The sequence below is a fragment of the Scyliorhinus torazame genome, chromosome 7 (genome assembly GCF_047496885.1).
Source record: "Scyliorhinus torazame isolate Kashiwa2021f chromosome 7, sScyTor2.1, whole genome shotgun sequence".
Taxonomy (NCBI): Eukaryota; Metazoa; Chordata; class Chondrichthyes; order Carcharhiniformes; family Scyliorhinidae; genus Scyliorhinus; species Scyliorhinus torazame.
Genome location: NC_092713.1, coordinates 112,229,191 through 112,247,410, shown reverse-complemented (window position 1 = coordinate 112,247,410; position 18,220 = coordinate 112,229,191). Strand labels below are relative to the sequence as shown.

Below are 18,220 nucleotides of genomic sequence, written 5' to 3'. Positions count from 1 at the left end.
GTAACTCAGGAGAAATCCTATGGATTTCCATACAGAGCCAAGACCTTGCATTCTCTGTTTCTGAGACTATGTCCCCACGCCGTTGGAACTCGGCCGGTCGGGGACGGAGGAGCGTGGCGGGCCTCAGGCAATAGCTTGAGGCGGTGGATAATCAGCACTGTGTACGCGCCGAGTACGGCACATTTCGGTGGGCGGAGAATCATGGAACCGGCTCTGGTTCCAATTTTGTGCGGGAAACTGGATTCTCCGCCCCATCATCGAAGCGATTTCGGAGTCAGGGTGCGGAGAATCCAGCCCCATATCTCTGGATTTGGTAGGCTAAACAGGTTTCAGGTTCCTCAACCATTTGTTCGAAATTTAAAAGAGTACAAATTTCAGGTTTGCATCATGCAAATTTTGGAAATAACTGTCAACTATATTCATAACCAAACTATTTCAGGTTGATGGGTTGCCACAATTGAAGATAAATGTCTCCTAAGTTGATGTGTTGTCATTTGACAATATCTTTCTGCAGAGTGTGTGTTACCTTCTGAACTAATGCCAGGTGTTTGGAGTTTTGAAATGCACAACATGTCCTATCTGGGCTGTCATAGTCATGTGACCTCTGTACTAAGACCATAAGACAAAGGAGCAGAATTAGTATGCTCGTCCCATCGAGTCTGCTCTGCCATTCAATCATGGCTGATATTTTTCTCATCCCCATTCTCCTGCCTTCTCCCCATAACCCCTGATCCCCTTATTTTTTTATAAATTTAGAGTACCCGATCATTTTTTTCCAATTAAGTGTGGCCAATCCACCTAACCTGCACATCTTTGGGTTGTGGGGGTGAAACCCACACAGACACGGGGAGAATGTGCAAACTCCACACAGATAGTGACCTGGGGCTGGGATCGAACCCGGGTCCTCAGCGCCATAGGCAGCAGTGTTAACCACTGCACCACTGTGCCGCCACTGATCCCCTTATTAATCAAGAACCTATCTATCTCTGTCTTAAAGACAATCAGTGATTTGGCCTCCACACACACTTCTGCGGCAAAGAGTTCCACAGATTCACCACCTCCTGGCTGAAGAAATTCCCCTTATCTCCGTTTTAAAGGATCATTATGGAATGAGATTGTGTCCTCTGCTTCTAGTTTTTCCTACAAATGGAAACACTCTCTCCATGTCCACTCTATCCAGGCCTCGCAGTATCTTGTAAGTTTCAATAAGATCCTCCCTCATCCTTCTAATCTCCAACGAGTACAGACCCAGAGTCCTCAACCGTTCTCCATACGACACTCGCTGTAAGCAGATATTTTACAAAGACTCTCATTGAGAAAGAACTGCAATTTTTGAACACGGGGCTGGATTCTCCCAAAATGAGACTATGGCCCCCACACCAGCGTAAAAACGGTGGAGTTTTACTCCCAAAATTCCTGGAAAAATGTTCAACGAATTCTGAACCCTGCAGTGGGCTAGCAGGGACCCGGAGTGAATCTCTCAGGTTTTGATGCAGCTACGGGCCCCCACATGTCCTGGTCATGCGCACAGTGGCGACCTCCAACGGCAGCGGCAGAGCTGTGCTCCATGGCGGATTCAGACTGCGGAGCCAGACAAAAAGGTAACCCCGATAGGCCGCACGTCTGTGCCTCAAACCCCGCGCCTTTAATTGCTGCCCACCTATAAGGCCCCACTGGTCTCCGATGCGCCCACCCCAGACCAGGGCGGCCGCGGACTGAGTTCCACGCCATCGGGATACCCAGCCGGTCGCTAGCGGAGGTTTGATGCGCGGGCCTCGGGCAATGGGCCCCCTGCAACGCGGCGTACTCCCCGGTGACGCTGATTTCCGGTGCCTAAAGAATCGCCGGGCCCGATTACGGTGTCAAAATGGATTCTCCGCCCTATCGCTGGCCGCGATTACGACTTCGGGCTGCGGAGAATCCAGCCCAGGGTGTTCATAGTGGAGATCAGAATAGAATTTTGAAACTCTAGAAATATGGAAAGATGTGAACAATGTTCAAATCTGCTAAAACCTGCTGAAAAGGATGTGAAGAGTGAACACAAAGTAAGGCTGCAAGTAAAATAGTGGGTGGGTGAGTGAAGGAGGTTGCAAATTTTGTACTTACTGCTCCAGTAGAAATGAAAGGTAATATGTGACAGAACAAGCATTTTTTCCTCAAAGGCAAAACTATGAGGTAACTGAGTTAAATAACAAGCCAGGACCGTGGTTCGCACAACCCAAAGATTTGCAGGGTAGATGATTGGCCATACTAAATTGCCCCTTAATTGGGAAAAAAAAGAATTAGGCACTTTAAATTTTAAAAAAACACGAAACACGTTGGAACTGATATGAGTATCAGTGTATGAGTGGGCAGCACGGTAGCATTGTGGATAGCACAATTGCTTCACAACTCCAGGGTCCCAGGTTCGATTCCTGGCTTGGGTCACTGTCTGTGCGGAGTCTGCACATTCTCCCCGTGTCTGCGTGGGTTTTCTCCGGGTGCTCCGGTTTCCTCCCACAGTCCAAAGATGTGCAAGTTAGGTGGATTGGCCATGCTAATTCTCCTTAGTGTCCAAAATTTCCCTTAGTGTTGGGTGGGGTTACTGGGGAATGGGGATAGGGTGGAGGTGTGGGCTTGGGTAGGGTGCTCTTTCCAAGAGCCGGTGCAGGCTCGATGGGCCGAATGGCCTCCATTTGCACTGTAAATTCTATGAGTAGCTATACTTTCAACACTGTTGATGAGGCACTGCTACAAATTATATACCACCTTAAAGCTAATTGACGAACAAAAAAACCAGATGATTGAGATTTTGAACACCTTGATTGCATGATTTGAACCTTAGTAAACGTAACTTATGAATGTCATGTATTTAATATTATGGTTCAGGTGGCACAGTGGTTATCTGCCTATGGTGCTGAGGACCCAGGTTCGACCCTGGTCCTGGGTCACTGTCCATACAGAGTTTGCACATTCTCCCCATGTCTGCGTTGGTTTCACCCCAACAACACAAAGATGTGCAGGGTAGGTGGATTGGCCGCGCTAAATTGCCCCTTAATTGGGAAAAATAATTGGCTACTCTAAATTTAAATATTTTTTAAATATTATGCCTCAAAGTGAAAATGTGCCCAGTGAAAAGTATGTGGCTGCAGAATCATGTGAATTCGGACAGCGAAAAGATGATCTAATTAAAGATAGAATAATCTTAGGCATATGAGATCCCTCACTGAGAGCAAGTCTACTGAGAGAGGAGAAAGTTATACTCAAAAAAGCAATGGACGTGTGCAGAAATGCAGAGGGTGTACCGAGTCAGTTACATGTGTGACAGAACACACCAGGTGGTACATTATGCTGCAAGGCCGAAAGAGCAGAGCAATCACAGACAAAGGTAAGGATGCAAATATTGTGCAGGACGGCATACAAGGGAAAGGAAGGATTGTCCAGCATGTGGAAAGCATGTTTTAAACTGCAAGAAGCCGAATCATTTCACACACGTGTTTGATTAGAAACACGCTAAACAAGCCTATACAGATATCCACTGGAGGGATATCAGCAACAAATGAAGCACTATATATGATACAACATGTTAGTTCTGTCAAGTGTGTAGGTGAGAAATGGTTTGTGACTGTTAGAATGATGATGGCAGAAGGAGAGCATCGAGAGAACAAGAAATGTCAGACACTGGTGCATCATGCAACACAAAACTGTGCAAAGTGGATTAACATGCTGGTCCAAAATGAAGTCCTGAAAAGTAAAGGTGAGGATATATGATGGCACAAAACTCATACAGGGAAGACAAATTAGACCGAGAGCCCAAGGCAATGGCAAGAAGGAAGATCTAGAGTTCCAGATCGTAGTGGATATGTAACAACCACTCATCTCAGCTGGAGCAAGTCTAAAGCTTGGACTAGGAACCCTAAGCATGCCAACAGAGATTTACAATGTGTCGCAGCACACGAAACCATTGGCTGCCGAACAGTTCCTAGGGGAGGACAAAGATGTGTTTACAGGGTTTGGATGTTTACCTGCAAAATATAATTTCAAAGGAAATGAGAGTGTAAGCCCAATTCAGCATCTGCAAAGAAGAATTCGAGCCACCCTCAATTCCAGCCTAAAAGACCAGATAAATGAGCTGGAAAAAAAGGGAGTAATTAAGAAAGTGACAACTCCCAACAGACTGGATTAGCCGCATGGTAACATTGAAACAACCTGGAGAGCTGAGAGTATGCTTAGATCCAAGGAATCGAAATAAAGTGCAAAAGAGATCTCACTATCCCATGCCAACCATTGAAGGCAATTTGCCACAACTTGTCAAGGTAAATATCTTCACGGCCCTAGATGTGAAGAATGGTTACTGGCAAGTGAAGCTGGATGAAGCAGCAGCTTTCTAACTACATTCTGGATGCTGTTTGGGAGATATTGATTGGTTGCGCATGCCGTTTGGCATTTCCACGGCTCTAGAAGAGTATCAACGCAGACAGCATAAAATAGTCAGAGATCTTCCTGGATTGGAAGCCATAGTGATAATCTACCAGTCTACGGATGTGGAGATACAATAGTAGAAGCCATAGCCAATCATGATTTGAATTCAATAGGATTTCTAGAGAGAGCTCGCCAGATGAAATTTGTCTTCTGTTTATTAGGAAAAGTGGGATGTTTGTATCTTTTGCTCATTATGAAAAGGCAGATATTTGGGGTTTTGAAATGCAACAGCACTATATGCCCTTTCTGGCTTGCTGTAGTCACGTGACCTCTGCCATAAGGCATTTTACATAGAAACATACATAGAAAATAGGAGCAGGAGGAGGCCAATTGGCTCTTCGAGCCTGCTCCACCATTCATTATGATCATGGATAATCATTAAGTTCAATCCCTTTCATTCATTTTATAAGTAGATATTTTACATTAGTTCTATAGACTCAGACTGAGAAAGCACTGCAGTCTTTAAACACAAAACACCAGGTTTACATTCTGTTCTGGAGGCCAGCTAATGTCCTGTGGTTATGGGAGTGCACCGAAGGTTGTGCAGAATGATTCCTGGGGTGGCAGGATTTCCACGAGGAGAGATTGAGGAAACCGGGCCGACGTTCTTAGACTTTAGAAGAACGAGAGGTGATTGTATTCAGAGATTAAAAATTCTTACGTGGCTCAACAGGGTAGATGCAGGAAGGATAATCCCCCTGGCTGGAGTGTCTAGAACCGGGGACACCATTTTAGAATAAAGGAGGCGATTTAGGACTGAGATGAGGAGGAAGTTCTTCAGTCCGCGGTGGTGAATTTTTGGAATTCTCTTTCAGAGGGCTTTAAAGGCTCAGTCATTGAGTATATACACAAGACAGAAACTGGCAGACTTTTAGATATTAAAGCATCAAGGGGTATGGGGATAGTGCAGGAAAATGGCATTGAGGTGGAAGATAAGCCATGGTCTAGTTGAACGATGGAGCAGGGTCGAGAGGCTGAATGGCCTCATCCTGCTCATATTTCCCATATTACTATGACTTGACATTAAGTGAACATTTATGCAAACCTGACTGACAATAAAAATAGTTTTAACAAATAAAAAGAGTGAAATGCTGGGGTAGGGACAGGGTCAACCTAATTAAATGCTAACATAATTTTGGGCACTTCAACATTGAAACTCCCTTTCAATTTTATTAAGATAACTGAAAGAAGAAAGACAGATTGACAATAAATGAAGCCAAGGAATGACTTGAGCTGCCACACGTTATGGCCGAGGTATCGTTCGTTTTATTTTCAGGTTGTAGGAAACATTGACATGGCCGGTGCTTACCACCCATTTCAGGCTGCCCTGACACGGTAGTGTTGGTGGTGCTGCTGATGTTGATGCTGGTGATGATAGTGATGGTAATGCCGGTGGTGATGGTAATGGTGCTCGTGGTGGTGATGATAGTGCTGAAGATAATGGTGCTGTGGGTGGTGGTGGTGGTAGTGATGGTGCCGGTGGTGATGGTAATGGTGCTAGCAGTGGTGATTGTGATGGTGGTGATGGTACGAGAGGTGGTGATGGTGCTAGCACTGGTAATGCCGCTGCTAGTGGTGACACTGCTAATGGTGATGGTTCTAGTGGTAGTGATGGTGCTGGTGTTGGTGATGGTGGTGATGGTGATAGTGCTGGTGGTGATGATGCTGGTGGTGTTGGTTTTGGTGATGGTGATGCTGCTAGCGGTGGTGAAGCTGCTGCTGGTGGTGGTGATGCTGCTGGTGGCAGTGATGGTGCTAGTAGTGGTGATGGTGATGCTGCTGCTGGTGGTGACAGTGCACCTCCTCCTTGAACCATTATACTTTCCGGTGTTCGGGAGAATATTACAGAAATGGTACAATTCAGCGGAGTAGGCAGTCCATTAGCTCTAGATAATTTTCACCATGATGAATGGAATATAATGACATTTTCCGATGTGTTGTGGAGGATCTCATTGCGAAGTTTGTTAATACGGCAAGAAGAAACATTTTGGCTGACAAATTGATGGACCAATGTAATTCCATACATGCCCCAGAAAGGAACTCACAGATGAACTACACACTGAAGTGCCGTGCTTGTTACTGGCATCCATTCAGCACCATCAATGCCTCTCAAACAGCCATGAGGGGTAAGTTTGGTTCTCCTCTTTTTTGCCACTGTTAATTCAAAATTGTTGGCCTGAGGATTTAAAATAACTTCTTCCTCTTCTGTAAATAGTGCCTGAAATGGTGGACTGAACTCTGGTTTAAAATCTTACCTGAAGGATGACACCTTTGACAATTCACTGCACCCAATATTGTGCTGAGTTGCCAGACTGGTCAATGGTTTAAAGTTCAGACACTTCTGGCAATCACAGTAAATTGTGTCTGGATAAACTTACATAATGACAATGGTATCTATCAATTATTCAGTGGTAGGTAGCATAAATGTCAGGAGTAAAAAAGTGGGCTAAGTGACAATGATCTTTATACTTTCCCCTCTATTATAAACAGGCTCTGCAGTCATTCCCATACAAACAGCTGCAGCTTCCCTCCTGTTTTACTGCATTGGGACCCTGTAATTTGACTTGCTTTCAGGCATCCATTGTCCTGTACTTAAATAATTTGAATCCCTCAATCAGTTTGCAGTCTTAAGATAACTCATTGGAATGGTGTGCTTTGTCTGTAATTCCCTTCCAAATAACCATTATTTTATACTCCAATCTTGACAGAGTCATCATCTGGAACTCATTTTATTCTTGACACATATCACATATTTTTACTCACTCACCATTCTGCTTCGAGATGTCTGTCAGCTCTTTACTCTCACATTCCGAATTCCAGAACTGGCCAGGAAGAGAGTGAAAAATCTCTGAAAATGTCCCGAGCTGCTCCTGAAATAGATTTCCTTTCACTGCCTGTAACCACCAGCACAACAGTGGGAGCCATTGGAAATTCATCGAAGGACAGGACGCTCTTAGACCTGAAATGTAGAGCTTGCGGGGATTGGGGAAGAGGAGAGAAAAGGAGACAGCTCCCTCTGTGCTAGTAGCTGCATTAAACAGTTTTCATTCTTTGTCAATATTTATCTGTAACATTACTTGCAGTTAATCACGTGAACTGCCAGCAGACCCAGGTTAGTGAACCTCATCAAGCCAGGCACTTTTCCAATCTAACAGAGCAATAAACGACATGTATACTGTAGACGTGGGGGAGCTATTGTGTCGTACACTATATAGCTCAAACGTAGGTGTGTCAAAAGTTGATTAAAACCGGGCAGCACGATGGGTTAGCATTGCAGCCTCACGGCACCGAGGTACCAGGTTCGATCCCGGCTCTGGGTCACAGTCCTTGTGGAGTTTGCACATTCCCCGTGTTTGCGTGGGTTTCGCCCCCACAACCCAAAAGATGTGCAAGCTAGGTGGATTGAACACGCTAAATTGCCCCTTAATTGGAAAAAAAATAATTGGATACTCTAAATTTTTTTTTAAAAAGTATGTCCAAGATCGTAGAATCCCTACAGCGCAGAAGGAGGCCAGTTGGCCCATTGAGTCTGACTGACCCTCTGAAAGAGTACTTCACCCAAGCTCACTCTCCCGCTCAATCCCATTAACCCCTTAATCTATCCTACACATCTTTTTTTGTACACTACGGGGCAATTTAGCATAGTCAATCCACCCAACCTGCACATCTTTGGACTGTGGGAGGAAACCGGAGCACCCGGAGGAAACCCACGCAGACACGGGGAGAATGTGCAAACTCCACACAGCCACCCGAGGCTGGAATTGAACCTGGAGCCCTGGCACTGTGAGGCAGCAATGCTAACCACTGTGCCACCATGATAATTGAAAGGCTCAGGTGTATTAAATACAGAGTAAAGCCTGGGGTGAACCATTAAAAATGGCTCTTTGGCTGTAGTGTACTACACAGAGGATAATGATCAGATGGGTGTGTCACAGGAGATAATGAACAGAGTGAAGTGCACTACTGTTTTATATTGCTTTTATTCGTACAAATGTTTATACAAATGAAACATTAACAATTCACTCTGGTTGTAAATATTTAGCAATACTGTCAAGGACAATTGCGGCATCACAGCTGTCTTGTTTGCTTTACATGTACTCACACCCAATGTGAATTTTTAAAAAAGGTCATGGTTGTGTTTTTCTGTCTGATCCTTTCCTAGAGTCTCCTTAAATAATAGACTTTCTAGAATGTTTTTTCTTGGTTCTATTCAATTCCATTGCACATTTAGCAGTTTGCATGAGATAAACAAATGCTTGGAGCCATTCCAGGTACTGGCCACATTACAATCAAGAAAATGAGTTGGGGGTACACATTTTACAGCGCAGGCAGATTATAAAACGTGCTAAAATATTCATTTTCAGATTTTGTTCCACTCACACAAAATAGAGATTGGTGTCATAGCTTCTCTTCACACTATCACCTTGACTTGAACGTCTGCCTAATGTCTTGGAGCAACACTGGACAAAATATGATTGGCCTTGCTGATTCTGTGGTTTGGGCATTCTATGATGTCTGACATAGTTTGCTATCTCCCACAGGCACATAGGGGTTGACACTAAAGACCCATCTGTGGAGGTTGGCCAAGCAGGGACCATGGTCGGTCCTGAACCTCTCAAGGATGGACCAATCTTTCCATGGAAGGTTAAAACCAGGTATTGTTTGTCATGTCCAATGATTCCCATTCATTTGTCCAGGTGGAATTTGCATTGAAGTCCTGTGTGGGAGGGTTTTTCCAGATCGACCTTCTTGAACCTTCGATTGCCCAGCAATGTTCTGATGCTTTTAGTCCCCTGGGGAGGGAGCGTGATAGCTTAAAAGAGGAGCCCAGTGTGCCAAATGGTGTCATAGATGCCTGTGAGGTCAGGAAACACAGCCATTTTCAATATAGATGGTAAGGACCAGAACCTGCTCCCCTGTGCGGTGGTCCTCACAGAAACCAGCTTGGTTGACGCTAAGGATTGTGCATATTCGCTGAAGGATGAGGCATTCAAGGATTTTATATGGGACTGACAGGAGAGACAGTGCAAGGTAGCTAGATGCAAGTATGGGGGCTTTTCTTTGTTTTTGAATGGCAATGACGTTTGTTGTTCACCATTTCTTTGCTCATGCTATTGGGAGGAGTTTAAACTAATTTGGCAGGTGGAGAGAACGCAGACAGTTCGCAGAATTGGGACACAGCATAACACAGAAAAACAGGGAATACAGAGGTACTAAGTGTCAAGAGAGTAAGACGAGGCTGGATGGCCTCTACTTTAATGCCAGGAGTATTACAGCTAAAATGGATGAGTTAAGGGTGAGGATTGACATGTGTAATTGTGATATAGTAGCCATCACGGAGACATGGTTAAGGGAGGGGCAGGATTGGCAGCTCAACATCCCAGGATATAGAATTTTCAGGCGAGACAGAGGAGGGAGTAAAAGAGGAAGACTCAGTTATTGCAGTATTAGTTAAGGATTCAGTTATTGCGGTAAGGAGAGATGATATCTTGGAGGGAACATCAAATGAAACTTTGTGGGTGGAGTTTAGGAACAAAATAGGGATAACCACATTGCTAGGTGTTTATTATAGACCCTCAGATAGTGGGAAATTGAGGAGCAAATATATGCGCAATTCGCAGAGGTATGTAAAAATAATAATTGGGTAATTATATTTGGTGATTTCAACTTTCCAAACATTAATTGGGATAGTCACTGTGTTAAGGGGTTAGATGGAGTAGAGTATGGATGTAGGCGGGGAAACTGAACAGTGTAAAGATGGTGCATAGGGCTTTAATGACCGTGGCCGCGGTCATGTCGGGGCAGGGGATGGCGAAGGGGAAATGGGAGTATTCGTCAACGACGTTAAGAAAGTACGTGTTGCGATCGGTGGAGGGGAGGGGGCCTTTGAAATCCAGACTGAGGCGTTCAAAGGGATGGGAAGCCTTTATCAGGTGCGCTCTATCTGGCCTGAAAAAATGCGGTTTGCATTCTGCACAGATTTGGCAGTTCCTGGTGACTGTTCGGACCTCCTCGACCGAGTACGGGAGGTTGCGGGCCTTTATAAAGTGGTAGAAGCGAGTGACCCCCGGGTGGCAGAGGTCCTCGTGGAGGGCTTGGAGGCGGTCCACTTGTGCGTTGGCACATGTGCCGCGAGATAGGGCATCGGATGGCTCGTTCAGCTTTCCGGGACGGTACAAGATCTCATAGTTGTAGGTGGAGAGTTCGATCCTCCACCACAGGATCTTGTCGTTCTTTATCTTGCCCCGCTGTGCATTATCGAACATGAAGGCTACCGACCGTTGGTCAGTGAGGAGAGTGAATTTCCTACCGGCCAGGTAATGCCTCCAATATCGCACAGCTTCCACTATGGCTTGGGCCTCCTTTTCTTCTGAGGAATGGCGAATTTCTGAAGCGTGGAGGATCCGGGAGAAAAAGGCCACGGGTCTGCCCGCTTGGTTGAGAGTGGCCGCCAGAGCTACGTCGGATGCGTCGCTCTCGACTTGAAAGGGGAGGGACTCGTCGATGGCGCGCATCGTGGCCTTTGCGATATCCGCTTTGATGCGGCTGAAGGCCTGTCGGGCCTCTGTCGACAGGGGAAAAGTAGTGGACTGGATTAGTGAGCGGGCCTTGTCTGCGTACTGGGGGACCCACTGGGCGTAATAAGAAAATAAGCCCAGGCAGCGTTTCAGGGCTTTGGCACAGTGGGGAAGAGGGAACTCCATCAGGGGGCGCATGCGTTCAGGGTCGGGGCCTATCACTCCATTACGCACTACATAGCCCAAGCTGGCTAGACGGTCGGTGCTGAACACGCATTTTTCCTCGTTGAAGGTGAGGATGAGGGCGTTAGCGGTCTGGAGGAATTTGCGGAGGTTGGCGTCGTGGTCTTGCTGGTCGTGGCCACAGATGGTGACGTTGTCGAGGTACGGGAACGTGGCCCGTAAACCGTGCTGGTCAACCATTCGGTCCATCTCCCGTTGGAAGACCGAGACTCCGTTCGTGACGCCGAATGGAACCCTTAAGAAGTGGTATAGCCGCCCGTCTGCTTCAAAGGCAGTGTACTTGCGGTCACCGGGGCGAATGGGGAGCTGGTGGTAGGCGGGCTTAAGGTCCACGGTGGAGAAGACCTTGTACTGTGCAATCCGATTGACCATGTCGGATATGCGGGGAAGAGGGTACGCATCTAGCTGCGTGTACCTGTTGATGGTCTGACTGTAGTCTACGACCATCCTCTGCTTCTCCCCCGTCTTCACTACTACCACCTGAGCTCTCCAGGGACTATTGCTGGCCTGGATTATGCCTTCCTTCAGCAGCTGCTGGACTTCGGACCTGATAAACGTCCGGTCCTGGGTGCTGTAGCGTCTGCTCCTAGTGGCGACGGGTTTGCAATCCGGGGTGAGGTTCGCAAACAAGGAGGGCGGTTCGACCTTGAGTGTCGCGAGGCCGCAGATAGTCAGTGGGGGTATAGGGCCGCCAAATTTAAATGTTAAGCTCTGGAGGTTGCATTGGAAGTCCAACCCCAGGAGAGTGGGAGCGCAGAGATGGGGGAGGACATACAGCCGGTAATTTTTGAACTCTCTCCCCTGCACCGTTAGGTTTGCGATGCAGAACCGTTTGATCTGAACGGAGTGGGATCCCGCCGCCAGGAAAATTTTTGGGTGCTTGGCCGAATTACAAGGAAACAGCGTCTTACCGTGTCCGGATGAATAAAAGTCTCCGTGCTCCCCGAGTCGATCAAACACGGCGTCTCGTACCCGTTCACCAGCACCTTTGTCGTTGTCGTCTGGAGCGTCCGGGGCTGCGACTGGTCGAGGGTCACCGATGTCAAACGTGGTTGGTGCATCAGATCGTTGTCTTCAGGCAGTGTGGAGCCGTCCACGCTGGGGTCCTTGCCTGTCAGCCAAGATGGCGGCGTCCTTGGATCGCACGCTGCTGGGGGTGGACAACATGGCCGCTCCCGTGGATCGCACGCGACCCGTGGGTAGGAAGATGGCGGCGCCCGTCCCCCCCCCCCTCGTGGTGTCCAGGGTCCAAAATGGCGGCGCCCGTTGGCCGTCTGTGGGTCGCTGGGGGGGTTGAGCCCGTGGTCCCATTTGTTCCCCGGAGATAGCGGCGACCCCACGGGACTGGCACACCGCTGCGTAGTGCCCCTTTTTGCTGCAGCTTTTACAGGTGGCCGAGAGGGCCGGGCAGCGCTGGCGGGAATGTTTCGGCTGCCCGCAAAAGTTGCAGCGGGGCCCCCCCGGGTGGTCTGGGATTCTGACCGCGCACACTTGCGGAGGGGTTGGGGTGCCGGGGGGTCGGTCGCGGCGGGGGTCCACGGAGCCCAAGGGGCTGTAGTGCGGTCGGGGGCATAGGCGCGGGCGTTTTGGGAGGCCACGTCGAGGGAGGCCGCAAGGGCCCGTGCCTCTGTGAGTCCGAGAGAGTCTTTCTCTAAAAGTCTCTGGCGAATTTGCGACGATGCCAAACCTGCTACGTAAGCGTCTCTGATCAGGAGGTCCGTATGTTCATTCGCCATTACCGCTGGGCAGTCGCAGTTTCTTCCCAGGATCGTCAGCGCATTGAAGAATTCGTCCAGCGATTCCCCGGGGATTTGTCGTCTCGTCGCGAACTGGTAGCGTGCGTAGACCTGGTTGACGGGCCTAATGTAGGTCTGTTTCAGCAAGTTGAACGCTGCTGGGAATTCTTCCGCATCCTCGATGAGTGCGTAGATTTCGGGACTCACACTGGAATGCAGGACCTGCATCTTCTGGTCTGCCGGGGGCCGTTCGGAGGTACCCCTCAAAGCACGCCAGCCAGTGTTTAAACGCCAATGTTGCGTTAGCTACTTGGGGGCCGATTCGCAGGCACTCCGAGGCGATCCGGAGCTCCATATTCCTTTTTGAGTCTGCTCACTAAATTGTAGCACCATCGATCACACACGAGGCGAGACGTAGAGAACTTCAATCGAGGCTTTATTGAGCAGACTTGTTCAGACTTGTTCCCCAGCAGCTCAGTCACAGAATGGAGCTGCGGGGGAGTTAACCGGGTTCTTATACCCCGCCTATCTGGGTGGAGCCCAGTAGGCGGCAGATCCAATCGGGACCCAGCATCTGTCCTCCAATAGCTCCTCGGCATTCATGGTGTACCGTATTACCCCTAATACATACCACCACAATGACCAGAGACATTCCGGATACGATCAGAAGGAGACGAGAGGCTTTTAGCTAGTTCACGGGGAGCAAATCAACGGAGACATTAGTGAAGTACAGAAAGTGCAGGCTGGAGTTTAAGAAATTAGGAGAGCAAAGAGGGGTTATGAGAAAGCTCTGGTGATAAAAGTAGGGAAGGTCATGTTGGAGTTGTATGGAACTTTACTGAGGCCACAGCTGGAGTACTGTGCGCAGTTCTGGTCGTCACATTATAGAAAGGATGTGATTGCACGGGAGGGGGTGTAGCAGCGTTTCACCAGGATGTTGCCTAGGATGGAACATTTAAGTTATGAAGAGAGGTTGGATAGGCTTGGGTTGTTTTCGCTGGAGCCTAGAAGACTGAGGGGCGACCTGATCGAGGCATGCAAGATTATGTGGGACATGGACAGGGTGGATAACGGGCAGCTGTTCCCCTTAGTTGAAGGGTCAGTTACGAGGGAACACAAGTTCAAGGTGAGGGACAGGAGGTTTAGGGGTGATTTGAGGACAAACCTTTTTGCCAAGAGGGTGGTGTCAGTCTGGAATGCACTGCCTGGGAGGGTGGTAGAGACGGGTTGCCTCACATCCTTTAAAAAGTACCTGGATGAGCACTTGGCACATCTTAACAAAGTACATAGATACAGACATAGATACAGAGTGTTGCTCTTTTTCGCCTTAGTTTTATTACCTCTGATTATGTCACCTTTGCTCACGAGTCGCCAGGTATCTTTCTGATACCGCCACGTGGTTCTAGCTCGAGTTATAGAATCATAGAATTTACAGTGCAGAAGGAGGCCATTCGGCCCATCGAGTCTGCACCGGCTCTTGGAAAGAGCTCCCTACCCAAGGTCCACACCTCCACCCTATCCCCATAACCCAGTAACCCAACCCCACACTAAGGGCAATTTTGGACACTATGGGCAATTTAGCATGGCCAATCCACCTAACCCACACATCTTTGGACTGTGGGAGGAAACCGGAGCACCCGGAGGAAACCCACGCACACACTGGGAGGATGTGCAGACTCCGCACAGACAGTGACCCAAGCCGGAATCGAACCTGGGACCCTGGAGCTGTGAAGCATTTGTGCTAACCACTGTGCTACAGTGCTGCCCAAATCCCTTATGATTAATAAGTCAGCACACTGCTTAGTAAGATTGAAATCAACGGTCATTTATTATATACAACAATTAATGCTTACACAATAATCCTACTATCTATATCGAAACCTACCACTACTGGCCAATACTTAACTTTAGGAAGGGCCCACCAGGTCAGGGAAACGAATGGCTTATCGAATCGGATCTGGCCCGCGGGATTCAAAAGGCTGATACGGGTCGATGGCTAGGAGTCTTTATCGGGTACCGATCGCTGGAGTCAAACTTACAGTTTCTGGTCGATGTTCTTGCGAAGGTCGCGAGCAGGAGAAGAAGGGAGAGAGAGCGAGATCTGAACTTGGCCCCTCACTTTATAGGGCCCAGGGGCTTTCCGCCTCTCGGGGCGGCCCTTGACCCTGAGTCCCAAGTGATTGGACTTGTTCCCGATCACTGGGTTCGATATGCTCCAATAATGGGCGATTCCTTGATCGGGGGGTGGTCATTCACCTGTCTTTGTTTCGGCTGCTGCAGGCGCCGACAGGTCTGGCCCGGCTAATATGTTGCAATTGTTCCCGGTGATAGCCGATTAAACTGCAGATGTCTGCGTTGATGTGCTGCTAATAGTCTCGAGTATCGATCTGGGCCGACTTCCCCAGAGCCGAATACGCTATTCTGTCTGCAGCTGTCCGTTTGTGTCCTGTTGGCTGCTTTTCCCATCAGCCTTTTCGGTTAGCCATTTTAAATCGGGTTTTGGCCACATTAATAGGGAATCAGCCATTTTAGGTGGCTACAAGAGAAGATAGGAGCAGGAGGAGGCCTTTTGGCCCTTCGAGCCTGCTGCGCCATTTATCACGATCATGGCTGATCATCCAACTCAATTGCCTAATCCTGCTTTCCCCCCATAGCCTTTGATCCCATTCTCCCCAAGTGCTATATCCAGCTGTCTCTTGAATATATTCAATGTTTTAGCATCAACTACTTCCTGTGGTAATGAATTCCACAGGCTCACCACTCTTTGGGTGAAGAAATGTCTCCTCATCTCTGTCCAAAATGGTTTACCCTGAATCCTCCGATGACCCCTGGTTCTGGACACACACATCATTGGTAACATCTTCCCTGCCTAGTCTTGTTAGAATTTTTAAAGTCTCTAGTGAGAACTCCAGTGAGAACAATCTTAACCTAGTCAATCTCTCCTCATATGACGTCCCGCCAATCCCTGGAATCAGTCTGGTAAACCTTCGCTGCACTCCCTCGAGAGCAAGAACATCCTTCCTCAGAAAAGGAGACCAAAACTACACACAATATTCTAGGTGTGGCCTCACCAAGGCCCTGTATAATTGCAACAACACATCTCTGCTCTTGTACTCGAAAGCTCTCGCAATGAAGGCCAACATACCATGAGCCTTCCTTACCGCCTGCTGCACGTGCATGCTTACCTTCAGCAACTAACTGGTGCACAAGGACACCCAGGTCCTGCTGCACACTCCCCGATGCCAATTGCAACCATTGAGATTGTAATCTGTCTCCCTGTTTTTGCTTCCAAAGTGAATAACCTCACATTTATCCAAATTATACTGCATCTGCCATTGGTTTGCCCACTCGCCCAACCTGTCCAGATCATGCTGTAGGATCCCTGCATCCTCGTCACAGTTCACCCTCCCACCCAGCTTGGTATAATCTGCAAACTTTGAGATGTTACATTTTATTCCCTCATCCAAATCATTTATATAGTGAATAGCTGGGGTCCCAGCACCGATGCCTGTGGCACCCCACTAGTTACTGCCTGCCAATTTGAAAAGGACCCATTAATTCCTACTCTTTGTTTCCTCTCTGCCAACCTCTCTATCCACCTAAATGCACATCAATACACTTCCCCCAATCCCCAAGTACTTCTTAAGCATAGTACGCAGCAGCACAGCAAAGCTCTATAACAGCAAAATGGTAATACCACATTTGTTGAGGAATAAATGTTGGTGAGGAAAAATTCTCCTGCTCTTCTTCAAATGTATCTTTGGCATCACCTGAAAGAAGCCAGGGAGTCAGGTTAATGTCTCACCTCTCAGTACTGCACTGGAATGGCAGCCTAGATGTGCCCCATGCACTATGGAGCATGAACATTCAAAGATATTCTTTGCATTTTTACAAAGATTATATTTATAATGAATTTAGTGTTACCACAAATTCAGTTTGGTGGTTGGATAATCCATTTATGAAAACTCCAGATGGAGTTCCTAATCTCAGTCAGGATATTTTAACATACGGAATCTATTCCCCATTCATGTGGTTAAAGGTTTCCTTATTTCTCCAACTGTACCTGTACATTGGTCAACATTTCTGTAAGATGTGGGAATTCCTACAGAACGGAGAGCAATGCAGTATTTTGATGCCTGATTGGGTCCAGAGTTACTTATACTAATCCTGTAAATCTAAATGGGATATCAGTGAGATTGTCTAGCTACAACCCCATTACAGGTAGTTTTAAGTTGATTACTCATCCATTAAGAATGAAGTGTCCAGTTCATTCACTAGGAACAATTAAAAAGATAGCACCCAATAGCCCATCCCCTCAAATTCTACAATAGGTTTCATAATTGCTCTATTTATCATGGCAATTCTATTTTCGGGAGTGTTTTATAATGCCAGTGGTTTTGGTTCATATCCAGATGCTTATATTATTGAGGATGTGAACCATTGAAAGGTGCAACATATTAACTCCTCTGTATTGGCTGGGGGTGGGAAGAGAAAATCAGAAGGAGGCTTTCGCTGAACACTGATCAGTTGACAGCATCAATGGCAATGAGCTGAGAGAACACAGAGAAGGGGAATAAATATAATTAATTGAAAAAGAGATACTTTGGAGATGTTTTCTTCTGGATGTGGCATTAGATGGGAGATAATGTCAAAGATTCCATGGCACCAATAAAGGAAGAGCTGGGGAGTCCTCCGGTGTCCTGGTCAATATTTATTCATCAACGAACATCACAAAAACAGATTAAATGCTCATTATCACACACTGTGGAATTTTGCTGTATTTCCTACATTATTTTCTCGATTTTAATTCTTCCTTTGCTACTTACATGCCTATAGAATACTTTAATACTCAGTTTGATATTTTTATTTCAAACTTCCTTTTCCTATGTTTTCAGCTTCTTTCCTAACCTCTGCATGTTCCATTTTATTATTCTCCCCTTTATTGTATTTTGAGTATGCTGTTTTGTTCACATTTAATTGTATCTTCCCTTTTTTGTGCATGACATCTCATTCTTGGTTAGTTTTTTCTTATTATCCAGTAGCACATATTTCAAATGATCTGTCCTTTAAGTATTGGCCACTGTTTTTCAATCTATATTCTTTTCCAGTTTTCCTCCTTTTGCTCAAATTTCATTCGTTCATACCTGCCTCTTTTTCGATCTATAATTTTGAAATTTGTACTATCTATAAGCCTCTCTCAATCATTATCCTAAATCTTAACATGATGTGATCACTATTTCTTAGCTATTCCCTGACGCTTTA

General features: G+C 46.9%; 1 protein-coding gene across 1 annotated transcript in view; it reads right to left on the bottom strand.

Moving 5' to 3' along the window:
* The window catches only part of tor3a (torsin family 3, member A), a 33,853-nt gene extending 26,352 nt beyond the window's left edge, over nucleotides 1-7,501 (bottom strand). The window contains exon 1 of the mRNA XM_072511272.1: nucleotides 7,229-7,501. Coding sequence (XP_072367373.1) covers nucleotides 7,229-7,397 — 169 coding nt within the window. The 5' untranslated portion in view covers nucleotides 7,398-7,501. The remainder of the gene's footprint in view (nucleotides 1-7,228) is intronic.
* Between the last annotated feature and the right edge of the window lie 10,719 nt (nucleotides 7,502-18,220).